At 41.9% G+C, this 26,938-nt stretch overlaps 2 protein-coding genes across 5 annotated transcripts in view; one reads left to right on the top strand and one right to left on the bottom strand.

The window, feature by feature from the left end:
• The first annotated feature begins 1,598 nt into the window (after positions 1–1,598).
• lonp2 (lon peptidase 2, peroxisomal) lies at positions 1,599–20,009 on the top strand. Its single transcript, XM_069172852.1, has 17 exons — positions 1,599–1,921; positions 4,389–4,524; positions 5,636–5,743; positions 7,526–7,657; positions 7,885–8,007; positions 8,092–8,255; positions 8,536–8,630; positions 9,051–9,169; positions 9,255–9,394; positions 11,491–11,632; positions 12,110–12,260; positions 13,813–13,939; positions 15,003–15,142; positions 17,149–17,234; positions 17,886–18,093; positions 18,246–18,436; positions 19,175–20,009. Exons 1-17 carry the CDS (start codon positions 1,689–1,691, stop codon positions 19,403–19,405), a joined length of 2,526 nt encoding a protein of 841 aa, XP_069028953.1. The 5' UTR covers positions 1,599–1,688; the 3' UTR covers positions 19,406–20,009.
• Positions 20,010–25,514: 5,505 nt separating this feature from the next.
• The window catches only part of siah1 (siah E3 ubiquitin protein ligase 1), a 19,785-nt gene continuing 18,361 nt past the window's right edge, over positions 25,515–26,938 (bottom strand). For all 4 annotated transcript variants that reach the window (XM_069172776.1, XM_069172778.1, XM_069172777.1 and 1 more), the window contains 2 exons: positions 26,797–26,938; positions 25,515–25,955 (listed from right to left, as the gene is read on the bottom strand). The exon at positions 26,797–26,938 is cut by the window's right edge and continues 155 nt beyond it. In XM_069172776.1, coding sequence (XP_069028877.1) covers positions 25,584–25,955; positions 26,797–26,938 — 514 coding nt within the window. In that variant the 3' untranslated portion in view covers positions 25,515–25,583. The remainder of the gene's footprint in view (positions 25,956–26,796) is intronic.

The raw sequence follows: 26,938 nt of genomic DNA on the forward strand, positions 1-26,938 counted from the left end.
CAGTTGGCTTCAGAAAACACACGTCAAAAAAAATCCCAGTGCAATGTTTCGACATAACAATCAGAAGCGCTCGTTGTCTTTGCTTTTTTAAAACTTCAGTTATTTTTCTCAAAGAAAACTGGAGTGACTCCCAGGACTGGTTTATTTGGTATATTTGTGAATGTTTTTCCCGTACGTATGAACGGTCACCGCTCCGTGCCGAATTGTGTCGCTCGTTAGGAGTCAGAGCGACGATGTTCATTTTTCATTTTACGCAACAAAGGATCTTTAAAGGAGCAAAAGTTGGTCCTCACATGCAAAAAAAAGACACTCCGCAATGACGTAAAAGATGAATGGTAATTATTTGGTGTATTTTCTATAAATTCATTGTGTATTTTTTATTTTTTACTTTAGCCATCATATGTAACTGTATGGTTGTCTTTCTGTAACCATAAGAACATTTTAAGGTGTATTCAAAGATCCCTTATTGTGAAAATATGTCCCACAGCCTCTCGGCAACAACAGAGAGATGACTGCAAACACATGGATGGTTGTTGTCTGTGGTCTGAAGATAGATTTTAGAAAACAGATTTTTTTATATGCAAGATATTCAATATTTATTTTTTGGAAATGGACAATGCTATGTGACAATACTTTTATGAAAGAAATACAAAATAAATCACTATTTTTATCAACGTACCCTGAGTCCAGACATTTCTGAAGAGTCATTAAATACATATTGACCTTATCATTTTACAGTGCTTATGGTCTGTGAGTTTTTGATACAAGAATTCTCAATAACAGTTGTTATATGACATCAAATAATGCAAATGGTTTAAATCCAAAGTATTGCTTCGGTGCTAAATTAACTCTTTGAGTAACAGTAAACAATATAAACACACAAAAATTGATGATTCATCGTCTTAATTTGCAAAGTACCAATGACAGTAAAAAGAGTAAATGTTGCTTACTTTCAATTATTGCAATAGATCAGATTAGCAAATCAGATTTAGGCTTTAAGAAAGATAAGAAAAAGAAAGAGAAACAAACAACCTGCCATACAAGTACCTTAGTACATTTACTCAAGTAATGTACTTAAGTATGATTTTATGTACTACTTGATTATTTCTATTTGATGCAACTATGTATAATAATATATCAGTCAGAGGGACCAAACCACAACTTTAAAAGATTTAAGTTTATTTTATTTATTTTTAAATTGAGCATTTCTACACTGCCGCCTTGGTAGTTTTACATAAGTAAAGGATTTTAATACTTCTTCCATCACTGCTGCAACTGTTTTTGTGCATTTTTATTGTTATGCGATTACGTATAGTTTGTCCCTCGGCACTGGCCGTAGTCAAACAGGAAGTTAAAAGTTTCAGGAAAAGGGAGTAGAAAGCATCTACAAGTGATTTCAGGGCTAATAATAGTGCCAAAATGAGCATGAAGGCAATCCTAATATAATTGTGATTTATCAGTATTAATGTTTGGACACTTACTTCCGTTTATTTTCGGTCTGGAAGTCAATTACGTGCGTTCTGGGTTTTTTTTCGTCGAGACATTTATTTTGAAAGTATAACCCGGAAGTCTCGTGTTTACACTCGGCTGTCGTCACGGTTGGTGTTTTTCGGTTTGCTGGGGTTGTGTTTTAAAAAAACAGTCGCCCGGGTTGTTGTTGTTGTTGTTTTTAAAATAAACTTCCGACTATGGCCTCCGGTGGCGGAATTCAGATACCGAGCCGTCTCCCGCTGCTGCTGACCCACGAAGGCGTGCTGCTGCCGGGCTCCACCGTCCGCTTCAGCGTGGACTCCCCGCGGAACATGCAGCTGGTGAGCCAGCGGCTGTTGAAGGGGACGTCGCTGAAAAGCACCATCATCGGAGTGATTCCCAACACCAGAGACCCGCAGCACGACGCCGACGACCTCCCCGCTCTGCACAAGTAACAACCCTAGAAGCTGTTTGTCCGGATAACGACTGAATACTTGGAGGGACTTCTGGAGTTTGTGTTCAGGAGGTGTGACCCAGCAGCTGGTCGTAACCTTCAAGGTGTCCTGTTTACAGGACGAGATCATGCACAGCTGAAGACATTAAATCTGTCGGGCTTTGATCCATTTTTCTCTGAAATATAACCCTTTTTTTTTTTTTTTGTCTGTTTACTGTTTTTGGAGAGTGATGGAAAAAGTATTTAGATAATTTACTGAAGTAAAAGAACTAGTACAGTAAAGTAAAAATACTACAAGTAAAAGTCCTGCAAAAAAAAATCCTATTTAAGTAAAAGAACTAGTACAGTAAAGTAAAAATACTACAAGTAAAAGTCCTGCAAAAAAAAATCCTATTTAAGTAAAAGAACTAGTACAGTAAAGTAAAAATACTACAAGTAAAAGTCCTGCAAAAAAAATCCTATTTAAGTAAAAGAACTAGTACAGTAAAGTAAAAATACTACATGTAAAAGTCCTGCAAAAAAAATCCTATTTAAGTAAAAGAACTAGTACAGTAAAGTAAAAATACTACAAGTAAAAGTCCTGCAAACAAATCCTATTTAAGTAAAAGAACTAGTACAGTAAAGTAAAAATACTCTACAAGTAAAAGTCCTGCAAAAAAAAAATCTTATTTAAGTAAAAGAACTAGTACAGTAAAGTAAAAATACTACAAGTAAAAGTCCTGCAAAAAAATCCTATTTAAGTAAAAGAACTAGTACAGTAAAGTAAAAATACTACAAGTAAAAGTCCTGCAAAAAAAAATCCTATTTAAGTAAAAGAACTAGTACAGTAAAGTAAAAATACTACAAGTAAAAGTCCTGCAAAAAAAAAATCTTATTTAAGTAAAAGAACTAGTACAGTAAAGTAAAAATACTACAAGTTAAAGTCCTGCAAAAAAATCCTATTTAAGTAAAAGAACTAGTACAGTAAAGTAAAAATACTACAAGTAAAAGTCCTGCAAAAAAAAAATCCTATTTAAGTAACAGAACTAGTACAGTAAAGTAAAAATACTCTACAAGTTAAAGTCCTGCAAAAAAAAATCCTATTTTAGTGAAATGTTTCACTGGTGCCGCTGTCATAGTCTTTAATATTGATCAAACATTATGATGCCAGATTTACAAAAATCCCATTTTAATAACACTAAATGACATTTCTGTCCGTTCTTCAGCTGCTGCAGTGTGACTCGTTCTAGAAACAGTTTATCAGTCAAAAACAATCTCAAGCTGACTTCGACCTTTCATCGGCGGCCCGCCGGGCCTCCGGTTACTAAACAGCAGTTTTCTTGTCTCTGGACACTAACTGTAAAAAAACAAAACAAAAAAACATGGTTCTCCTGAGAAGCAGTTAATCAGTGACAGAGGCAAACATGTAATTCTTTCTGTCCAGCTAAAATCACCGATACATGTAATCTCATATTAAAATAGGAAACACGTGTATGTTCGAGGTGTTTTACGTTGGACTACAGAAAGAAAGAAAGTGAAGCGGTGTCAGACCTCAGTAATGTGACACAGATGTGAGAAGAAAAGACGGATTAATCTCTAAATACGTGTGTTGATGTGTTTTCGAGCCACAACAGCCTCAGACATAACCGATATCAGCTTTTTTTTTTTTACAATATAAAGGGATCAAAATAAACTTGTCACTTCCGTCTGGTGGACAAATTATTGAATGTTTTCAAAACATATCTGTGAAGTTTTGTAGTTGAATTTCATGTCATTGATCAGATAACATACTCAGATACTCAACTGCTGTTTTGAAGCTTCGATTCTGGGATTTCTTTACCAAAGTGACCATTTTTGGGTGAGCTGGTTAGGAGCTATGCCCCGCCCACCTGTACCGGAAACGTGACTGCACCCCAGGCCTGCCAATCAAACCAGACACGCCCCCCCCCCCCCAAACATACCTCTCTTTGAGGCCTAATATTGCATTCATGATGTGATTATTTCCAGAAGGACCAGAACTCTGATCTGAAGGAGGGAATTTAACCAACGACACCACGATGACTTCTGGAAAACATTTACTGACTTTGTATTGGAGACAGAGGTTTTATGGAGCCAGCCCCTAGTGGCCCTCAGTGGTATTGCATTGGTTTCACTTTTCAGAGCAGAGTCTCCATCCACTTTTATATCCCAGGCCTTAAAGGGAGCTATGTTTGGTGGCCTACATGGTTTGATTGACAGGCCATGCGGTGCAGTTTCCTGTATAGGTGGGCGGGGCTTAGTGTCCCTAGGGTTCTCTGTCAGAACCACCCATCGCTGCTCACCAGCTCGTCCAGAAAAAACACTCAGATCTGCACCAGCGAATGTTTTTACACACACCTCTTATGACAGACCTGTTTGATCCACATCATCTGATCACGTTTGATCGGAGGATGTCGTCTCTCGGCGTCCTCCTCACGCTCTCCCGCTGCCTCTCTCCTCTCTGTAGAGTCGGTACCGCCGGCATCGCGGTGCAGGTGGTGGGCAGCAACTGGCCGAAGCCTCACTACAGCCTCCTCATCACCGGGCTGTGTCGCTTCAGAGTGTCGAGTCTGCTGAAGGAGCGGCCCTTCGTCATGGCGGAGGTAAAACTGAACTCTCGTCATAATGTCCAACTTTTTTTCTTTTTTTTTTTGGGCCGATGAATGCATAAAGTATTGTGAATATTTACCACTCTACAGTAAGAAATACTCTCATGCAGTGCACTACAAGTACCAGGATGATGCACTCAAAACAGTCAAAACAAAAGAGAAGAAGTGTGAAACGCTGGACACTTTCCACCCTTAAACGGTCTTCATCTTTGCTACGTAGAGGAAGGGGGCGGGGCCAAATCATTTTCAATTAAAGAAACTGAGGAAGCTGCAGCAAGTGTTTCTTTTTCACTGCTGGACAGAAGAATCGATGTGTTTATTGAGCGTGTTAAAACAGAAAAACCCTTGAAAAGCTGTTTTTTTTAATTGGCTATTATCAGCCGCAGTCCTCAGTATTACAAATATGATTTTAATCAGGGCTTAAAGCATTCTTTACTGAGGCTTTCCGATCATTTAAATCCTCTTTTTAATCTATATTTATTTTTCTTGCATGTTCTTTTATTGTCGTTTAAATGCAGTTTTAATGTCTTATTTTGCGCCTCTGTAAAACCCTTTGAATTTACCTCGTGTCTGCTGCCATCATCACAACAATATAATAATAATTATAATAAACTTTATTCATATCGCACTTTTTCTAAACTCAAATTACAAAGTGCTTCACATAAAATAAGCCATTTAAAACAAAACAACAAGTGAATTGTAACAGGCCTTTAACAACACAATGATCGTATAAAACAAATGAAAAAAGAAACAGCTGATCACTAAAATCAGAAAATAAAAAATATGAAACCGGTAGCAGGACCGTACGTGACGTCGCCCTTCTGGACTAAACAAACGAAAGCTCTGCACATGTAAACATTTGCTGCTAGAGGTCAGAAACTCCGCCGGGTAACTTCAACCTCTGAATATTTATTATTTCCAGTGAAACGTTGTCAAAAGTGCATCCTGCGTTATTAATGGTCCTTTTTTTTTAAATTTTTTAAAGCAACATAGAACCAAAAAAACACATGTCGCTCTGTGTGTGTGTGTGTGTGTATGTGTGTGTGTGTGTGTGTGTGTGTGTGTGTGTGTGTGTGTGTGTGTGTGTGTGACTCGGTTATCGTAGGTGGAGCAGCTGGATAAACTGGAGCAGTACACGAGTCCGGCGGCGGAGGGCGAGCTGGATGGAGAGCTGGGCGAGCTGTCGCTGAAGTTTTACCAAACCGCCATACAGGTAGGAGACTTCATAAAATAAAATATATTTCTCTTCTACTTAAGATGAAGGTTTTGTCAAAAAAAAAAAAAAAAAAGTCTTGATTTTTACAGCTCGTCATCCTGCAAAACAATTAAAAAAATTTGTCACATGAGCGAATAATAACACGAATAAGCAGGTTTATTTAAAAAGTAGTTCTTTATGACAACGATACTAACGTGAAAAGAATTCAATCAGAAGACGAGGAGTTCGTTGTCATTGACAAATGTCTGCAAAACTTTTGGGCACTTCAACTGACATATAAGAGTCACAACAGAGAATTTGTCTTAATTCACCAAATCTCTCGTACTTCGACTTTTCTAACACTCACCGACGAGTAGTTTCCATGGCAACGAGTAGAAGGTAAAAAAAAATCACCACAAGGTCACTGAAAATACTGAGTGACAGGTGCTCTTATTTTGAAGGATTTAATTTACCTCAGATTCCAGCAATATTTTACTCATGATTTAACCATGTAAAACACTTTCTAATGTTGTTGTGAAAAGTACTGTATAGATATTATTATTCATTATTATTATTATTATTATTATGCAAATGATAGAAATGTCACCCGCCTCCTCTTTACCAAGTGAAATTCATCAAGTGGAACTGAGTGATTTACGACACGCTCGTCCAGTTAAGATTTTCTCCGTGCGGCCGAAAACACAACAGAAAGAGGGATTTGAGAAAACATAAATATTCTTCCCAAACACGTGATAACCTGATCTGTTCCTGACCTTTGACCTCCGTCTGCCTCTTACCTAATGCTCCCCACATTTCCTTCTCATTCATTCAGTCTGTGCGGTAACCGCCTGGGAAACGTTTGCATTACGGGACATCCGCTATCAGTTTTAAAACACAGACACGAACCCGTTCGGCGCTCACAGCAGTTGCTCAGACGTGACTAATACATTTTGTTTCCCCCCCCCGAGGAGATTTGGCTTTGATTTTCTTTCTCACAGACTAAAGAAACTCCATTAGGGATGCTAAAGTGGCTCAAACGTGAAAGAAGTCCTTGTAGATAAATGACCATAAACGCATTATCAGCAGGAAGCATATTCCTCAAAAACACCACAGCCATACATTTCTGTTAAACCTGTGACCTTTGTTTCATTTAGACCCGGTGTAACGATCCACCCTCGAGGTGTGTGGGTAGTAGATGAGTTGGGATGTGTTTGATGTAATCAGAATTTAATTTGGAAAAGCTGGGGAAAAAAAACAGTTATAGGAATTCTTCAATATTTTTGTGCAGTATATTTATAATATTTATCTTCTTAACAAGACAGTGATATATTGATAATACTAATAATAATAAAGCGTGGAAACAAGTAACAGACAGCTGAAATGTCAGTTTCTGCTTGAAATCGTCTCCGTACGAACGCCGTACCTCTCCAATAACTGAATATACATCAGCGGTTTTCCCCTCTACGTTTAGACCCGACATCTTCTCCACACCTTCGTGAAACCACGACTTCAAATCTTTCAACCTTTCAACTATTCATGTGCGAGCTGGTTTCACTCTCGCCGGCTGAAATCCTGAGACTTTGAACGAACTTCTGGGAATGTCAAACATTTATCAGAATAACACGAAACAGACGATATTCATCTCATCGGCTACGGAGATAAACCGCGATGGATTATTCCGGCAGAATGCTGTGATGGATTCAACGAAACACACTGAAAACATGCATTGTAATGTCAGTAAAGTGTGAGTGTGTGTGTGTGTGTGTGTGTGTGTGTGTGTGTGTGTGTGTGTGTGTGTAGTTGTTGGGTATGTTGGACATGTCTGTTCCAGTTGTGGCGAAGTTCAGGCGTCTGCTGGACAGTCTGCCCCGAGAAACTCTCCCTGACGTTGTCGCCTCGATGATCCGCACCTCAAACAAGGAGAAACTGCAGGTGAGGAGACGGTCGGCTCTACATCAAAAACATTCTCTACATCAAAACTGCAAACCTTAAATGGACCGAGACAAAAGATTTTGGAGAAGACAGTGAAAAGCTTGATCGTGGCACATTTCTAATTATTCTGGTATCAAAGATTTTGCTTCTCATTTGAAAATTAGCACCAGATGCTGTAAAAAAAAAAAAAAGAGACTTTTTTTCAAAATAAATGTGTTTTTTTCCAGGTCCTGGACGCGTTGAGTTTGGAGGAGCGCTTTAAGAAGGCCCTGCCCATGTTGACCAGACAGATCGAGGGACTCAAGCTGCTGCAGAAAACCAGGAAAATTAGTCCTGATAATGAGAAGAGGGTAAACTCACCTTTTGTTTTCTTCTTGTTTTAACTGCACAAATACGCACATGCACAAACACGTCCCTGTTTCTCATCTGTTCAGGTGTTATCGGTGCGTAAAGGCGCAGCGTTGCCAGGCCGACGGTTCAACCTGGACGAGGAGGATGAAGACGACGACGGGGACGACGTTGCGTCCTTGGAGAGGAAGGTGAACGGGGCCAACATGCCCGAAGCTGCATTCAAAGTCTGCTTGAAAGAACTCAAGAGGTGAATTTTCCCCCCTCAGATTACGCAATCATCCTCTCATTTATCTAAAGAAGGACTTACTATAAAGGTATCTTTTTTTGGTGAAATTGTGACACAATGCTCCTGGGTGACATTTAATCCATATTTAGATCAAACACTATTACATTTATATATAAAACTTGTTGCGCAACCAGAAAGTTTTGGTGAAAATCCATCTTTTTCCAATGAGTAGCTCTTCTTCTGCTCTGTTTCTATTTGTGTCAGATTGATGTAACATTTGATCTTGTTAATCTGATTTCAGACTGAAGAAGATGCCTCAGTCCATGCCTGAATACGCCCTGACCAGGAACTACTTGGACCTGATGGTAGATTTGCCGTGGAACAAAAGCACCAAAGGTAAAGAAAATTACTGAACCCTTCAGATGAGTCCGGCTTCAGAGAACTTAAGTATGTGCTGCAAAATAAATCTGAAGGACCGTTTTTTTAATAAGCCAATTTTGGAGGATGTTTGTCCTTGATGTTTGGGCACATTTCGCCAAACCAGACCGATCTTTCTGATCTTCGTTTTTTTTTTTTTGTTGCTGTCTGGGCTTCGTGTTGTTTCTTTCTTCTCCAATTCTGTTGACTCGTCCCTCTGCGTCTGTTAATCCTTCACTAACTTTGCTGTTTTCTCTTTCTTTCAACCATCCGTTTCATCAACATTCACCACACACACACACACACACACACACACACACACACACACACACACACACACACACACACACACACACTCACTCACTCACTCACTCACTCACTCACTCACACACTCGTCAGACTGCCTGGACATCCGAGCTGCTCGCACTCTGTTGGACAACGATCACTATGCCATGGACAAGCTGAAGAGACGCGTGCTGGAGTACCTGGCTGTCAGACAGCTGAAGACTTCGCTCAAGGTGCTTCCTTATTGATGCCGCGATGTCTCCGTGTTGCATGAAGTGATTCCTTTGAATCTTAATTTAACGGCAGTTCTGTCTTCAGGGCCCCATCCTGTGCTTCACGGGCCCTCCGGGCGTCGGGAAGACCAGCGTGGGACGCTCCATCGCCAGGACGCTGGGCCGGGAGTTCCACCGCATCGCCCTGGGAGGCATCTGTGACCAATCGGACATCCGAGGACACAGGTATGCCCGTAACGCAAGGTCTCCGGCAGCAGAGGTTTTAGGACTGCGGTAGTCGTCTGGTGCAGAGTGGGGGGAGACGGGGAGAGGGGTCCAGCGGACCACACCGGTCACCGCAGTTATATTTAGATATCCTGAAATATGAGGATTTATGATAATTCACCGTGGCAAATTCGGTCTCAGGGAATATGTGAGACTGTAATCTTATTTCAAGGCACAGATGATTGAAAAAAATTCCATGTGCTGCAGCAGTATGAGCTAATTAAAAAAAAATAATCTTCAGTTGTTCCTGAATAGACTCCTGTCTGAGAAAAGCAATGGAACCATATTTTATTTAGCATATTTGTCCAACAGGCTGCTGCAAGATGTGACCGGACGGCTTGGAAAAGGTCCTGCTGACATGCTCCCAGCGTGCCTGACAGTCCGACTGTGTTTGATTTAAATGAACAATGATGAGAAGACACAATGGTGCATGTGGACATGCTGTGTGGAGTTTTTCTCCGACATGGATGTAGACTTACTTGAGTGTTTTGCCAAGAACAGATATGTCGACACTTTGATGCAAACATTCGTTTTGCTGCAGAACAGGTGGAGGTCATCAGTGGAGGGATTTTTTTCGTAATCATGTTCATGTTTAGGTTCTTCTTTGCTTGGTAGAGTTTTAACCTGCATTTGTGGGTGCAGCGAGGGTTTTTAAGAGGTGTTCCTGAGCCCATGTAGTGATTTCCACTACAGAATCATATTTGTTAACGATCAGACCTGCGTGGAAAAAGTCCTGCTGACATCCTTCCAACGCAGTCCAGGCCCCTAAAAACATTCAACATTCATTGTTAGACATGCCGTTTTTTTTAGTTGTTCTCTGACAGGAGGTCCACAGTTGTGTGTATTTCTGCTAAAATATACAACAGAGTTGATCTGAGTGGAACCGATCAAACTAACCTGACAGTCATAAATATGGAGGTTATAAAAGTGGAACATCACATACATAAATTGAACAGTACTGCAGGTTGTCATGCAAACAGGAAAGACGACCCGAATTCAAACCAGAAGACAGGAACAACTCACAAAAGATGGTAAAGTTAACAGAGTAACATCTGCAGCGTTAATAAATCTGGAAAACGATCTGGAAACAAGGCTGATACATAACGGACACTGAGGAGATATATATGTGTGTGTGTACAGATTTTTTATAGCTTAAAGTTAATTTGAACCTGACAACATTTTGGCTCCCTTTACTGAGAGGGATTCGGCTATAAATTTGGTTTATACTGCAGATAATGTTAAATCATCTTCCCTTCAGTTTTGTTTTTGCCCAAAGTAAACTGTCTGAACAGGAAGCCTCCGTTTGGAGGGTCGAGTAAAAATCTGAACGCGGAGGACGAGCGGGTGAAGTCGGTGTCGCTCGGAAATTGTTGAGCAGCCGGGAGAAGCAGCGCTGTCAGTGTGCACCGTGTGCGTTTCATTGGTGTGATGATGTCGGCTTTGATTTGGTTTGCCTGCTTTATTTGACCTAACTTCGGGAATACGGTGATCCAGGACTTTTCCAAATATTGTGCAACAGCACCCTCAGATGGATGAATGGTTAATGAATGGGTGTGCCAAATATGGAGATGAGATGAGAGACAAAAATCCTCTCTTCATTTCTCTCACATGAAGTAACACAAACAACAAATTCATGTTGAACTCCAGTTCATTGAAAGGTTCACACTCAGTTATTTCACTGCTTTCCAAAGGAGTTTATGTGAGTGGAGTCTCGGGGGTGGGGAGGACGACCCTGTTGTTTTATAGGACACTAAACACAGTTGAGACTCTTTATCACAGCCAGATGAGAAACGTGTCCGACATACCAACAGCAGGAATCCCGAGATGAAAGTTCTCCAACGGTTCGTTACACAATTTGTTACACTTCAAAATGTTCCCGAAGGTTCTTATACCGTTTTATCGGCACAGTTTCACGCTTGCAGCTTGTAAACGCTCAAAGCTCGTTCATGCGCTCCGGAAAACGACACGACAAAAAAAAACAACCCGTAGACCAGATCTGTTGTTGACCTTCGTCGGCCTTCGGTCTCAGTTTGAAACGCTTCCCGTCCCGTCCGCAGGCGCACGTACGTCGGGAGCATGCCCGGCCGCATCATCAACGGTTTGAAGACGGTGGGCGTCAACAATCCCGTCTTCCTCCTGGACGAGGTGGACAAACTGGGGAAGAGCCTGCAGGGAGACCCCGCGGCCGCTCTGCTGGAGGTCAGTGTGTCTCTCGGACGTCTTTATCAAATGTCTTCGACTGATTCCCTAAACAGAACCTGAACCTTTGCCGGCCCGGTGTTATCGGACTGGAACCCGCTGCATGGACATCTGGGTCCCAAGTGGTTTTGCAGTTACTCGTTTGCATGTCGTTGCATCAGGTTGATTTGGAAACTCCCGGAGCAGCTTTAACCGATCGGAGCCGACCACCGAAACTCTCGATATTTCCCGTGGAATCAGTTTACTTCGCTGTGATTATATTTTTTTAAAACCTTTGCAACCATTCCTGGAACTGTCAGGATTCATTCTGCTGCCTCAACGAGCCCTTTTTTTAAAAAAAATAATTGTTTTTGTACGCTTTCCTTCTTTTGTCTTAAAAACAATTTGTGTCTGTTTTAGCTTCCCCGCTAAAAATAATTCCCTTTGAGTAAAAACACAAAAAAAACACGCTGAAAGAGTCTCCATGTGTCCCCTTAGGTCCTGGACCCGGAGCAGAACCACAGCTTCACAGACCACTACCTCAACGTGGCCTTCGACCTCTCCCAAGTGCTCTTCATCGCCACGGCGAACACCACGGCGACCATTCCCCCGGCCCTGCTGGACCGGATGGAGGTGCTGCAGGTACCAGGTGGGTGCAGCTGTCGGGAGGAGAGGAATCGGGGCTCCGCTGCCTCTTTCCTTTGATCTCGGCGGACAAACATCTTCTGGTTCTGCTGACTAATCTCAAGCAGAGTGTGCAGTCGAGAAAACAGATGAAACGACGACTCGGTCCAACTGCGTGTCCAATCACTGTTGCGCAAACACACACACACACACACACACACACACACACACACACACACACACACACACACACACACACACACACACAACCATCAAAGTCATTGCTGCCAGCAAGGCAAGTTTATTTATAAAGCATCTTTTGATACACTTAGACAGCTTTAAATCAGAGAAAACAAGAATAATTCAATTTAAACAGGAGAAGAACTTTAAGAATAACAATTGAAAATATTTTTTTTGCATTCAAAGTGCAGTCAGGGCTTTTCTAAGGCGATCTGTCCGCTGGTTCTTGTCCAAGAGGTTCTGCTGTCTTCATGTCACTGCATCGCATCAGATAGCTTTTTAGAGATTTATAGACTCGTAACCTTAAAGTCTATTTTGTAACATGCTGGGAGCCAGTGTGTGATTTAAGAACGACAGTGATGTGTTCTCCTCTTTTACTCATGTAACTCTGGCAGCTGCATTTTAAATCATCTGAAGCTGTTTGATTGTCTGTTTTACTTTTTTGGAGAGTCCAGTCAGAAGACATTCGCATTAATCCCTCCAGATAGATATACAGATGTGGATGAGCTTCTCCAGATCTGACTTAGACAGGAAATCTCTTATCTTGTTTGTGATAAAATGCTGGTTTTTGACATGACTGCTCATCAGCACCAAGATTAAGTGCTAATTCTTGAGATTTTAGGGGCTTTCCAACGCAGATAGTCAGCTCGTCTGTGCCTCTCATGGCTATTCACAAATGAAACAGTCTCTGTTTTATCTTTATTTGTTGTTAATGATGTGTTGAGGCAGTTACAAAGTGATTTGAGGGGACTGTCGGTTGTTTGGGGAGAAGGGCGAGTAAATCTGTGTATCGTCTGCGTAGCTGATAAGATATTCTGTAGCTTTGTCGGATTTGACCAAGAAGCATCTGATTACACCACAACGGTCCAGCAGTTAAAACACTCGCTACCAATATATGAAATAGGGTTGCAGCGGCATGTTATGGTGTAAAAAAAAATCCTGGTTATCATACTGTTTACAATCTAACCTGTGTTGAAAAAACAATTGTGCAACCAAATGCCGATTCTAGCACTTGTGATGTCATTTTTCACCATTTTCAGAATTTAAGTTAATTAAAGGAGAAAATAATCAGCTGATTAATCCACAATTGGAATAATTATTTGTTGTAAATACATGCAAACCCGTTTTAAAAGAACTCCACCTCAACCAGCTACAACAAAGATCCTGCTTTCACATAAATGCATTTTATTTATTTTCAAAAGGGAGACTTTTTACACTTCAAATATAATTATTATTAATTTAATAATTATTTTGTGGAATAAGAAAAGGTTCTTCCACTGGTTTCAGTATCTGCTGGATTGCATTTATTTTTTTCTTTTAACTGTCCATCGTTTCAGGCTACACGCAGGAGGAGAAGGTAGAGATCGCTCACCGTCACCTGATCCCAAACCAGCTGGACCAGCATGGACTGACACCTCAACAGCTGCACATACCTCAGGAGACCACGCAGGATGTAATCAGCAGGTACACACACACACACTGACTGCACCACAGGCCTGTCAATCAAACAGACACGCCCCCAAAAACAGGTCTTCTTGAATCTTCTTTTCTAATGAATGAGGGATTATTTTCAGATGGACCTCCAGAAAACTAATAAGAAGGAGTGACTTTAGCTAACAACACCGAGATAACTGATGGACACATTTTATTCACTTTGGATTTGATGAGAGAAGTTGAATGGGAGTCTATGGAGCCGGAGGCTTTTTGGAGCCAACCTCTAGTGGCACTCGCTGGTATTGCAGCTGAAGACACTTCTGCATCGGAACCATTTTTCAGACCCGGAAGCTACGAACACTTTTTATATAGAGTCATCGGTCATTCCCCAATTGTCTTCCCCCATTTCCTTTGTGCACTTTACTGTCTTTGACGAATAAAGGCAAAAAAAAAAAATGCCTAAAAAATATTCCACAAACTGTTCTACTACCAGACCACTGCTCTTATCTGTATCACAGCTTCATTAAAAGATAATCCCAACTTCATATCCACCCAAAATAAAATTCTTATTTATGAAATAGATTGACAAAGATGAAAGCAAGAATTAGTTTGTCATTTTAATTTGTTTGTCAGTTTGTTTTGTTATTTTGTAAATCCCTGGTGTTTTTCTTTTTTTTCATTTCAGTTCACAAAAATGTTTTTTTCTCCTCTAGTTTTTTTTAAATTGTGTTAGTTTAATGATAATAACCTTCGTTGGCTGCGTCCAGCCTGCGAAGGAGGAATTCATGTGTGTGTGATGTGCGGTGAGCGCGGCCAGCTGGCAGCTCACATCTGAGGCTGACGTGGAATTTCGAATCGAATGTTGACCTGGCGCAGCGACCTTTTGATCGGAGCGAACATCCTGCAGACAGACGGCCGAGTTCAGCCTTCATCCCGCCGGTCGGGATGCATCGCAGACGGTCTCTCCGACGCGACCTGCACTCCGGTCTGGTTGCTGTAGCGACAGCCAAAAGCTCACAGCTTCACACTCATCTTCTGAGGGATACTTACGACGTTTTGATTTTTCTGTTTGTTCGTTGTTGTTTTTTTCCAGATACACCCGAGAGGCGGGCGTGCGCTCCCTCGAGAGGAAGATCGGGGCGATCTGCCGAGCCGTGGCCGTGAAGGTCGCCGAAGGTCACCTGCTCACCAAGACGGAGACTTTGACCCCTGAGAGCTCGACCCGGCCGGGAGGTGAGAGCCCGTCTGTTTGCTCTCCGTCTCTCTTGGTGGCCGGCGGGATTGAAAGGGGGAGTTTGATGGTTAACTTCATGTCATCACAGACCTGCTGGCTCGCACACACAGCTTGCACATAAAACGGCAAACCATAAAAGTCTGTGATAAAGAACAGGGGACAACAGAAAATAGCGTGACAGTAAAACCGGCTTTTATGAGTCAAACTGGTTCAGTGCTTTCAGCTTTTATTAGATAATTACCGCAAATAGGAAACACTCCTCCGTGAAATGGATTCAGAGGCAGAAGTCACAGAGCTGTTCGCTCAATTCATCATTTATTATGAAAGAATTATCTCACAAAAATCTTTTATGGGAGACAGTGCACATTATTAAACACTGACATTTTAAAAGCATCCCTGAAAATGTGCTCAACAGCTTCACCGCATACGAAACAAAATACAATTAAAATAAGAAGAGAAAAAGTTAGTTTTAAACAACTCTGTCTTGACATCTATAACAAAACGTCATTTATGAAAATATAGCAGTTAGAGCTGCACAATTAAATGTATTAAAATCGCGGTCTTGATTCAGCGCTTTATGTGATCTCATTTTTAAATGATTCGGGATATCAGCTGCATCGAAACAAGCGCTCCAACTTTCTCTTAAAAGAAAAGAAGTGTAATACCGTCAGCAGAGTAAACCCGAGTGAGAGCAACGAAACGACAACGCTCAGAAAAGTACTGGTTCAAAGGTCAAATAAGAGACTGAAACATATTCTTTTTTTTCAGTGATTCATGAAACGTAAAATGTAAAGCAGGTATCATGAGTCCTGCCCGCCTGCTGAGAATAACATGCAGCTCGCAGCGCCGCACACAAAAATACAGACATTATAATGATTGACTTGCTGTTTAAATACAACGTTGTCTTCTCTGTCAGGGTCATCAGTGATGATTAATGATCTGAAGTCTGTAGTTTTTAAGCCATCAATGTTTTATTAAATTCAGTTGAAGCATGTCATTGGTATGATTCATCAGAAATTTACAAGGTTTCCTTGATTAATCTCAATGTTCATGTTATTATTCATATTTTATTGGAATGAATTATATCCATTCATCATTTTCTTTTTCATTTTGAAAAATTTAAGATTTAAAGCTCAGGCAATGAAAATGTCCTAAAATGTTGACAGATTAAATTTGTACCTATCTTACGCTACCTTTGTCCAACTTAGACCGAAGACATTCCACAAAAATAGCCGTTCACTGTCCCAATTTCAGCAAGAAGTTAATCTGATTTAAATAATCAGTGAGTTGATCAGCCGCCCATCTCTCTGCAAGCTCAGAAATGACAAGAAGGAGACGTATGGGCCGGTAATTTGCAACTTCAGTCAGGTCACCTGATTTTAATGTAGGAGCCGGCAGATTTCCAGTCATTAGTGAAGCGATAAATTCATCGGATGGGGAAGTGGATCACACGGTGAGAATCTGTGACCTTTCAGGAATCTGTAACTAGATCATGAGCATCTTCGATTTTAAACCAACTAAATACTAAATATGCTGACTCCAGTCGACGTGTTCGGTGGAGAGAAACTCGCATAGAAGCTCATATTTAGAATATTAGTTTTTAACTTCTCTGCAGGATTGTCGGAGGATTCAAATTTAAGATTAGAGTGAGAATAAATGTAATTCAGGTGGTTTAAAACTCCAATGATGGAGACAGAAGCAGGAAAAAATGGGTTTTGTTCTGGAAAAAGCCTTCTGTGTTGCCGGGTAACAGGTGTCACTAGTGTGTGTGTGTGTGTGTGTGTGTGTGTGTGTGTGTGTGTGTGTGTGTGTGTGTGTGTGTGTGTTTACTCTCCAGTTTCTCCCTGAAGTCATGAGATTATTTCTCACTCTGCAGTCACCTGATGTATAAATGAGAAACGTCCTTCCTTTAATCTCTCGTTCAGCCCTCTGACTCCTCTAACGTGGTTCCTCAGCAATGATGTGAATCAGTTTTTTTTTTTTTTCACCTGCCGTGTGTTTGCAGACAAGGCGACGCCACCGGAGATGCCCATAGTGATCGACCACGTCGCCCTGAAGGACATCCTGGGACCTCCGCTGTTTGAGATGGAGGTAAGAGGGGAAGAGTGAGCAACAATAAAGACCTCAAACAAGCACAAGAGACCTCAGACTGTAAAAAGAAGAGTTCGTATCTTCAGAGACTGAAAAATGGTTCTGATCCAGAAGTGTCTTCAGCTGCAATACCAGCGAGTGCCACTAGAGGTCGGCTCCAAAAAGCCTCCGGCTCCATAGACTCCCATTCAACTTCTCTCATCAAATCCAAAGTGAATAAAATGTGTCCATCAGTTATCTCGGTGTTGTTAGCTAAAGTCACTCCTTCTTATTAGTTTCCTGGAGGTCCATCTGAAAATAATCCCTCATTCATTAGAAAAGAAGATTCAAGAAGACCTGTTTTTGGGGGCGTGTCTGTTTGATTGACAGGCCTGTGGTGCAGTCAGGTTACAGCTATCGGTGGGCGGGACGTAGTATTGTCAGGTTTCTGATCAGATCGGTCAGATCCACCGCTGGCTCCTCCCCCAGCTCGTCCAAATATGGTCACTTCCTGCTCCAAACCGCTCCGAACTAGTAAAGATGGTGACGGACAAAATCTTCCTTCTTCCTCACATCGATTGCTGAGTTTGTGATGATTGTTTTATTCTGTGTGTGTGTGTGTGTGTGTGTGTGTGTGTGTGTGTGTGTGTGTGTGTGTGTGTGTGTGAGAAGGTCTCCGAGCGCCTCACGCTGCCCGGCGTGGCTCTCGGTCTGGCCTGGACGCCGTTCGGCGGGGAGATCATGTTTGTGGAGGCGAGCCGGATGGAGGGTGAAGGTCAGCTGACTCTGACGGGGCAGCTGGGGGACGTCATGAAGGAGTCGGCCCACCTGGCCATCAGCTGGCTGCGAGCGAACGCTAAAACCTACCAGCTGACCAACAGTAAGTTCACACACGCAGGCGATCACGTGACCTGGAGGCACTTTTAAAAGGCTTGTGAACATTTAAACCTGCGTGTGTGTGTGTGTGTGTGTGTGTGTGTGTGTGTGTGTGTGTGTGTGTGTGTGTGTGTGTGTGTGTGTGTGTGTGAACAGTGGCGGGCGGTCCGGATCCTTTAGAAGGGACCGACATCCACCTCCACTTCCCCGCCGGAGCCGTCACCAAGGACGGCCCCTCTGCTGGCGTTACCATAGTAACCTGCCTGGCTTCGCTGTTCAGCGGCCGGTTGGTCAGGTCGGACATCGCGATGACGGGAGAGATCACGCTGAGAGGGCTGGTGCTGCCGGTGAGTCGCTCGTCAGACCCTCCTGGATGTCGCACAGCTTTTTTGTGATTGCTGCGACTAAAAATTTTGTATTCAGCTGCTGATTTTTTTCAAAAATTGTGATTTATTTCTGGATTTTCTTGTGTAAAATTGTGGGAAAGAACTTTTTTTTTTTTTTTTTTTAAACCGAGACTTAAATATAAATATGTAATAACTTAGTGATAATAATCCTGCTGCACATCACATCAATATTTCAGTTCTAATCTTCTTTTTTTTAATTATTTATTGAACTTTAAAAAAACATAGAGATAAAAGTTACATAAAAGCTCCTAAAAGGTCCTAAAAGCTGCGTATATTTCCAGAACAGACCGTCTGTGACTGGAATATAGAAACAAGGACTACATCAGCCTTTCAAAATAAGAGCTTTAGATGCTGTTTAATTCATGTTCATTCAACACATAGACCTGCTGGATGAAACAAACAAAGAGACGTCTTTTCATCCAGTAATATGGAATCACTTCCTTTGATAATAAACATTTAATCAGATCATTTTATTGTGAAGGACACATTTCCCACAAACACCATCACTTCCTGTTTCCTGAGTTTTATTTGCTGATAAGAAAACAGGATCAAAACCTTTCTGATTGTAAATGAAGAGTTATTTTTGTTAATAAAATAATTGAATTTGACTTAATTCAACACGAGACGGAAAATCCACAGCTCGCAGGTCTAACTTGTGATTGGTCCGTCCCTCCGCAGGTGGGCGGGATCAAGGACAAGGTGCTGGCGGCTCACAGGGCGGGAGTGAAGCGCGTCATCTTGCCGAAGCGCAACGAGAAGGACCTGGAGGAGCTGCCGGCCAACGTGCGGGCCGACCTGGACTTCATCACGGCCGGGAGCCTCGACGAGGTGCTCAACGCCTCCTTCGACGGAGGGTTTCCGGGGGCGACCAGCGCACACACACACCCTCAGCTCACCAGCAAACTGTAGCGCGAAAAACACACACACACACACACACACAGAAATATCAAAGTCACCTTATTGATCTTTAAGATGTTCAAAGGTATTTTAGTGGATTATTTTCATATTGAAAAGATGATTCGAGGTGGACGAAGCCGTAATTCAGAGTCACTTTAACATACGTGATATATGTAACATGATATTGAATATTAGGAAAGTGAGTTCAAAGTGGTTTCTGATGAAGGATGATGATGATGATGATGATTCAGTGGAGTCAGATTTCAGCTATCTAGTGGAAGTTTTATTAATTTCCTAAATTAATTTCAGGATTCATTATCTTCCACTTTTTGTGTTACAGAAAGACTGTCGTTAATTTGATGATATAAATCTCGTAGCTTTATGTGAACACATCAAACATCGACAGCCTTCATGTCTGAGGTTTAGTTCACTTTTCTTTGGTCAGTTGAAAATCTGCAGAACGAGTCGACGAGTTGTGAACGACGTCACGATGCAGGAAAAAAAAAAGGATTTCTTTAATAATCGTCACTGAATTAAAACAATAGAATAACATATAAATATTTTACAATTTAACAGGCAATCAGTTGATGAAATTAAAAAAAGCTTATTTTACTCAGTTATTGTCTCATTACGTTTTTTTTAATTTTTAATTTTTTTTTGGTCTTTAATCTTTTGTTTATTTCTGTTGATGTGAATGAAAACAAAGACGACGAACGAGCCCTCGAAGATGAAGATTTTTAAACTCCAGTTTGCGATGCCGAGCGGCGACCGGACGATGAACCGATAAATTAATCAAACAAATAAAGGACAGATTAATCGATAATGATAAAAAAGAATCATTATTTACAGCCTATGCAGTCGTTTTTTTGTACCACATTCGAATTGCAAATTTCTATCCTGAAGCTCTGTGGATATTTAAAAGTAATTAAGTTTGTTAAAGCAGTGATTTCATTCATCAGGATTTTAACTTTAAAGAGACTTTAGAAAGATTTTAAAAAATAAAAGTTGAAGTAAAGATGCTTGAAATCTCGAAAATCTTTTTTTTTTTTTTTTTTTTTTTTTTTTTTTTTTTTTTATCACTTCAGATGTTCACTGAGTATTAAATGCACAAAGGGGTCAAATTGGATCAGTGTGTGTGTGTGTGTGTGTGTGTGTGTGTGTGTGTGTGTGTGTATTTTCAACTCTGTGCCACAGATGTGATTTTTTTTTTCCTGTCTCTTTCCTGTAACGCCAAAATGTGAAACACCGGTGTGCTGTGCTTCTTTTTCCATATTTCGACAGCCATGTCAGGATGAATGGTCTCCTGCAGAAAACCTCACACGGGTCCTGAACATTATAAAGTCGAACACGCTGAAAGAATTACGCTGGATTTATACCGAATGCAGATTGACTTTCTCAAAACAAATTATGCAGCAACACTTTAAATTATTCTGTCTCTTCTCTCAAATAATAATTTAAATGGATTTGTTTTGAAGATACGTGTCCGGGAATTACCGGGACCTGCAGTAGCTCATGCAGCCGCTGGGGGGCAGCGGTGAGGCTCCAAATGTCTTGATTACTACTTTCTCTTACTATTACTACTTTGATTTGATCTCGTTGTCACATGGCGAAAGGTGCGTGCAGGTGATGAATAAAACAACCGGAAGTTGGTTTCACAGTTGCAACAGCGGTGGCGCGCGCATGGCGGAATTTAAAGGTAGGCTGTTCAAAGTTTCTTTACACCTGACTGTTGCAGCTTGTGTGGAAACCACAGCCATAAACTCAACATAAACAAATAGCAAACAAAATCACAGGTCAACCATCATAATGTCCAACATGAAAAGACAGGTAGACAATTGAACTATTAAGCGTTGGAATTGTTTTTTCCACATTTAAAAAAAGGTATGCAACTGGGACTTCTAGTCTGATGGCTGGAACTCACACAGAAACAAAACCACATCTTTGAATAAGCAGGTAGCACTTCAGAACTACTGGACCGCGTTCAAATAAGTTTTAAGCCCCTTTGAAAATGCATCTCTTTAAATAATTTTGAAAGAAGTAATGCTTTAGGTGCATCAATACTGAAACTTAATCAGTTATTGGAGCACACGGGGCACATGTTTTAGATTTAACGTGACTTTCAGGGGATCATTTTCTCTCCAAAATAACGTCCATAAATCCGTTGAGAAGTCACAGAAAAAAGGCGTTCAGAACCTGACTAAAAATGATCGCGTTTTTAGGTTTTCTTTGGTTTTGTGGTGATTAAATGATCGATAATAGTTCATTCAATGCTGCACAGCAAACACAAACTGCTGATAGCGACTTCGGCTTACTTCATTTTCCAAAATGTAAACAAACAAAGGCTAAAATAACAATAACCACAAAATATTCACATTTAAGGAGCTGGAATCAGAATTGTAATACTTAGTTCTGCCTCTACGGGGTGCAATTTACTCTTTTACCAAAGAAGCTCCCCTGACATTGAATCTGTCTTGTTGAGCTCCCTTTGACTCGATGACCTTCATTACGTCTTTAATTCATCACATCCCATCATGCTTCTTTATCACCTGAATGTGGCCTGAATATGGACGACTAACTTATGCATGTTGTCACACATGTAGTCCAGACAAGAACATACAATCCTCCAGACAGAGTTCCAATCCCCTGATCGAACCGAGTACTTCCTGATTGTGAGATGACAACGCCAGCAACTGTAAAGTTGTGCTGCCTTTATTGCATGTTTGTCTGACTTATATAATTTATATGACTTTTAAACATGTTATAGAAGAAGGCACAGTGGTGTAGTGTTTAGTGTTGTTGCCTCCCAGTCAGAAGGTTCCAGGTTCAATTCTTGCCCCGGACGTGACTTTTCATCAAAGATGTTAACATCATCCTTTCCAGAGCGAGTCTCGAACCTGGAACCTTCTGACTGGAAGGCAACACCACCAACCACTGCATCGTTGATCGCTCGTCCATAACATGTTTAAAAGTCATTAATCTAATGTAATGTTTTAGACTATGGACTGCATAGGTTAGTCATCCATATTATGGACAACATATTTTACTTTTAGGTTATTAGTTTTGCAGAAACATGCAAAATTCACATAGAACGTCCAAGGCAGGAGTCGAACCAGGGACCTCTAGACTGAGAGATGACAACGCTGACAACTGGACTATTGTATTGCCTTCCTTAATTTGAACGAAAGTCATACTATAGCATGTCGTCCAAAATATGAAAATGAAATCATATTTTGGACGACATGCTATAGTATGACTTTTTTACTGTACTATCAGACGACATGCTATAGTAGTAGCATATAAAAAAAAAGCGTATAAAAAAAGTCATTCTATAGCATGTCGTCTAAAATATGATGATAAAGTCATTGTTGACTTTATTAACACGTCGTCCTCGGTGTTACCTTGATTTGACGTCGTTGATTTAGTTGAAACATCTTCAGCTCCTGCGTGGTGTCCTACCTGCCCGACGTCCTCAGACCTACTTAACCATCAGCAGCTCTGGAGGCCGACAGATGCAACGAGGACGTCGTCACTCGGACCCATTTCACTGCTCAAACCTGGGAGGTTTCTTTTTCTTCTGTGGCAGCATTGAGATCTTTCAGTAACCTTAATATAGTAATAGAGAGTAATATTTTAATGCACCTTATTTTTAAATAATTCTGTAACGCATCTGAACAGATTCTGTATTTTCTATCACACCTCAAACATTTTGAAATATTTAATCAGATTTTAATCTACTTTTTAAAGGTTTTTTGTTTGTTTGACTTAAATTGTTTGAGCTTTTCTGTATAACGTTACAACGTTATTATAATTATCCATCCAACCATCCAACCAACCAACTATCCAACCATCCATCCATCCAACCATCCAACCAACCAACCACCCAACCAACTATCCAACCATCCATCCATCCAACCAACTATCCAACCATCCATCCAACCATCCATCCAACCAACCAACCAACCAACCAACCAACTATCCAACCATCCATCCATCCAACCAACTATCCAACCATCCAACCAACCATCCATCCATCCAACCATCCAACCAACCAACCAACTATCCAACCAACTATCCAACCATCCATCCAACCAACCAACTATCCAACCATCCATCCATCCAACCAACCATCCAACCATCCAACACGATGGTGTGAAACTAAAATCGTGTCACACTTGCGTGAACATGTAATTTCCACCCAGAGATTCAACGTCACCCCGCAGGAGGCCTTTTTTTTTTAATATAAAGTGTACAGACATAAATCACCTCTCAGAAGTGTCGAATTCAAACAGGCACAAAAAAAAAAAAAAGGATCGGAGACCTTCAAAAGGAAGAGAAATGAGGAGAAGGCAGCAGGTATGAAAAAGATAGATTTATTTAATGACAAATTAAAACAGAAAAAAAAAAAAAAAAAAAAAAAGACTCGAGGGAGAGCAGCAACATTACTGAGACTCCACATGAAGAGAAAGGGAGAGATGATTGGCTTGACCTCCCTCCCTCCTCGCAGACAAAAAAAATAAAATAACGGGGAGGTGTGGGGGAAGGGGGGGGAGGAGGGGGGGAGACTTACCACACAAAGAAGAGGACAGAGACAAAGAGACGAAAACAACCCGACTGGAGGAGAGAGGAAAATAACTAAAAAAATAAAACCTTCAGAAGAACGACAACAACTTGCTTTTTAACTACAAACACTGAAGTTTAGCCACAAGTTTTACAACTGCCTTTTAATTTTTGTTTTTAAAATTTAATACAAAAAATGATAATTATGATAATCTCCATTTAATAATAACAATAGCAACATTGTAACTGTAAGAAACTGTCCCTCGTTCCCGGTTGGGCGATCAGTCATCAATCAGTGGTTGAAGCCCGGCAGAGCACAAACCAATGGAGAGCAAGGGGGGGAGGGGGGAGAGGGGGGGGGCGTCCATCTCACACACACACAAACAAACAAACAAACATCAGGGAGTTCTTCTCTCTTGTCATACAAAAAACAAACAAACTAAAATAATGAAAAAGAAACAACAGACGAAAAGAAATAAACTCCGAAAACAAAACGTCTCATCTGAAATGCAGCGTTTGTTTTTCTTCTTCAAAAACAGGACTCGTTCTGCTCCGTCGAGTCGTCCGCCGTTTACACCTGCGCGCACACACACACACACACACACACACACACACACACACACACACACACACACACACACACACATGGCCTGCAATGCAAGCAGGCCGTGTGTGTGTGTGTGTTGTGTGTTGTGTGTGTGTGTGTGTTGGCTGAGGGGCGGAGCCTCTCGGAGATCCGACCCAGCGACGGAGCATGTGGAGGTCGGCGGTGACGGGACAGAGCCGGGGGGTGGGTGGGGGGGAGATGGGGTGGGAGGAGGTGCTACAGCCGTCCGTGTCAGTGGGCGACGGCGTTCGATCTCCGGTGAAGATAAACCTTGTTTTTTTAATGTTTTTTTTTAATGGACTCGTAAATAGCAGCCGTGGTCGGAGCATCCGCGTGTCGGCAGCGCGGGAACCGTTGGATCCGGGGGAGGAGGTGTGGGGGGGGGGGGGGGTGTTAACGAACAAGGAGGAGGAACAGCTAGACAGCTTCCTAGCAACTGACCGGGAGTCCCGTGTCCAATCGTAAGTCTTCCTCAGGAGCTGCTGACGAGGTCTGAGCACAACTGAGGAGAGCAGACGGAGGAGAAACACTAACATGAAGAGCGGTGGTGGTGGTGGTGGGGGGGGGGGGGGTGGACTTGTGTCCAGGAGACAAGAGTTTGACAAAGCGACTTTAAACAGCTTTCAGTTTGTGACCAGTAGAGGTCGAGACGGCGTCTCACGTGTTTATGTGTTTTTTTAGAAGTCTATAACCATCACTACAGTTACGTCCTGGTGTTTATGCATTCCTCCATCATTCCTCCATCATCCATCACTCACTCATCCATCCATCCATCCATCCATCCATCCCTCACTCACTCACTCATCCATCCATCCATCCATCTCACCCCCTGGGCCTCTGCGGCTGCCCGTCGGACAGTCCAGTTCCACATCAAGGGGTGAGGCAGAGAGGGGGCGGGGCCGGGGGGGGGTGGGCGCTGTGAGGTCACAACTGATTTGACCCACCCACCCCCCCCTCTGAAAAAAAATGCCCCCCCCCCTCCTTGAAACAATCTGTAACTTCTTTGACCCTTCTCTGTTGAAGTCCTTAGCACATGGAGATGGTGACGTTGATGCCCAGGTTGCCGTTCTCGGCGAACAGCTGTGCGATGGACGTGTCGAACACCAGGCAGTCGCTGTTCATGATCGCCGTGGCGATGCCCTCGTGGATGGAGCGCGGCGTGGCCTCCCAGGTGAGCCGGCGCCGGTGGCCGTTCAGCTCCAGCCGGTAGGCGAAGTTCTCCGCCTGCTTGCGGGTTCCTATGAGCTGCACGATGGCGAAGAACTGCTGGTGGCCGTCGTACTTCTCCTGCTTCTCCAGAACCAGCATGAAGTGGAAGCCGAAGCACGACTGCATCATCACCCAGTCCACGGCGCCGGGCAGGTTGATGTCCGTGGCCAGGAACACGATGTCCTCCCCCTGGACACACACAGGTTCACTCATCACGGCTCCTGGACGTCTAAATAATGACTTTAAACTTGAAGATAGTTGAAGAGCATCTGCAGCTACTTTAACATTAAAACCAATGAAGAAGGAACAGTGTTGTCAGGAGCTGCAGTTCCAGAACATCTTGTGCAGAAGTCTGTTGGTCTTATTTTATTATGAGGAGAGTTCCAGCGTTTATTCAGAGACTCACGAGATCTATTTAAAAAAAGTAGAAGGTCTAAATCAAAGCAGCAGAGGACGAGATGTTCAGGACTCACTGGGTGAGGCTGCAAAACACACACTGGATCCCACGATGCAACTTGATGGCTGTTTTTTTATAAGTCTCCCAAAACTGGTAAATCCCCAGTTTAAAACTCCCTATTTGTAGTTTATAGTCATACATTTAAGCAATAAACAAAAGACTTTTTCTTCCTCATAACAAACTGACTACGACATATAAAATAAAGATAATGTTCTCCCTCATGTTCTCATTCATGGCCATGGTGCTCTAAATTCAAAAGAGATAAAAGCTTCTTTTTGCAGATTAAAATGAATTATTTGAAACAAATTTTTAAGTCTGACTGCAGCAGATCGTCTGAAGTGTTTTTCCCCGTGTGGTCCAGCAGAGGGCGCTCTCCTAAAATTCAGCCCTCCACTCAAATTCATTTATGAAAGAAAGAAAGAAAGAAAGAAAGAAAGAAGTTTATATAATTGCCTTTTTTTTTTTTAAATGATTAGTAACTAATACTTGTATAAATTCCTTTTTACATCTCTAGATTCATGCACATGAAGTTTGGAGGAGCCGAGGACCTGCAGTCGGAGGTCGGAGGCTCACCTGCAGCGTGGTGATGGACTTGTGCTGGTGCATCAGGTGCGGCATCACGGCGTCCAGCGAGCCCTGCCACTTGCAGGAGGCTCCGGGACACGGGCACGAGTACGGCCGGAACTCGCACAGCTCTTCGTGCTCCGTCTTGTCG

This window comes from Embiotoca jacksoni, unplaced genomic scaffold (genome assembly GCF_022577435.1).
Source record: "Embiotoca jacksoni isolate LCO1_2020_lvr unplaced genomic scaffold, fEmbJac1.0.p SCAF_55, whole genome shotgun sequence".
Classification (NCBI taxonomy): domain Eukaryota; kingdom Metazoa; phylum Chordata; class Actinopteri; family Embiotocidae; genus Embiotoca; species Embiotoca jacksoni.

What these genes read in the sequence shown, in the direction of transcription:
- lonp2 (XM_069172852.1), top strand. Translation starts at nt 1,689, where the DNA reads ATGGCCTCCGGTGGCGGAATTCAGATACCGAGCCGTCTCCCGCTGCTG. An exon ending in TGCTTGAAAGAACTCAAGAG is followed by an intron (nt 8,256 to 8,535) that starts GTGAATTTTCCC and finishes ATCTGATTTCAG; the next exon opens with ACTGAAGAAGATGCCTCAGT. An exon ending in GAGCTCGACCCGGCCGGGAG is followed by an intron (nt 15,143 to 17,148) that starts GTGAGAGCCCGT and finishes GTGTGTTTGCAG; the next exon opens with ACAAGGCGACGCCACCGGAG.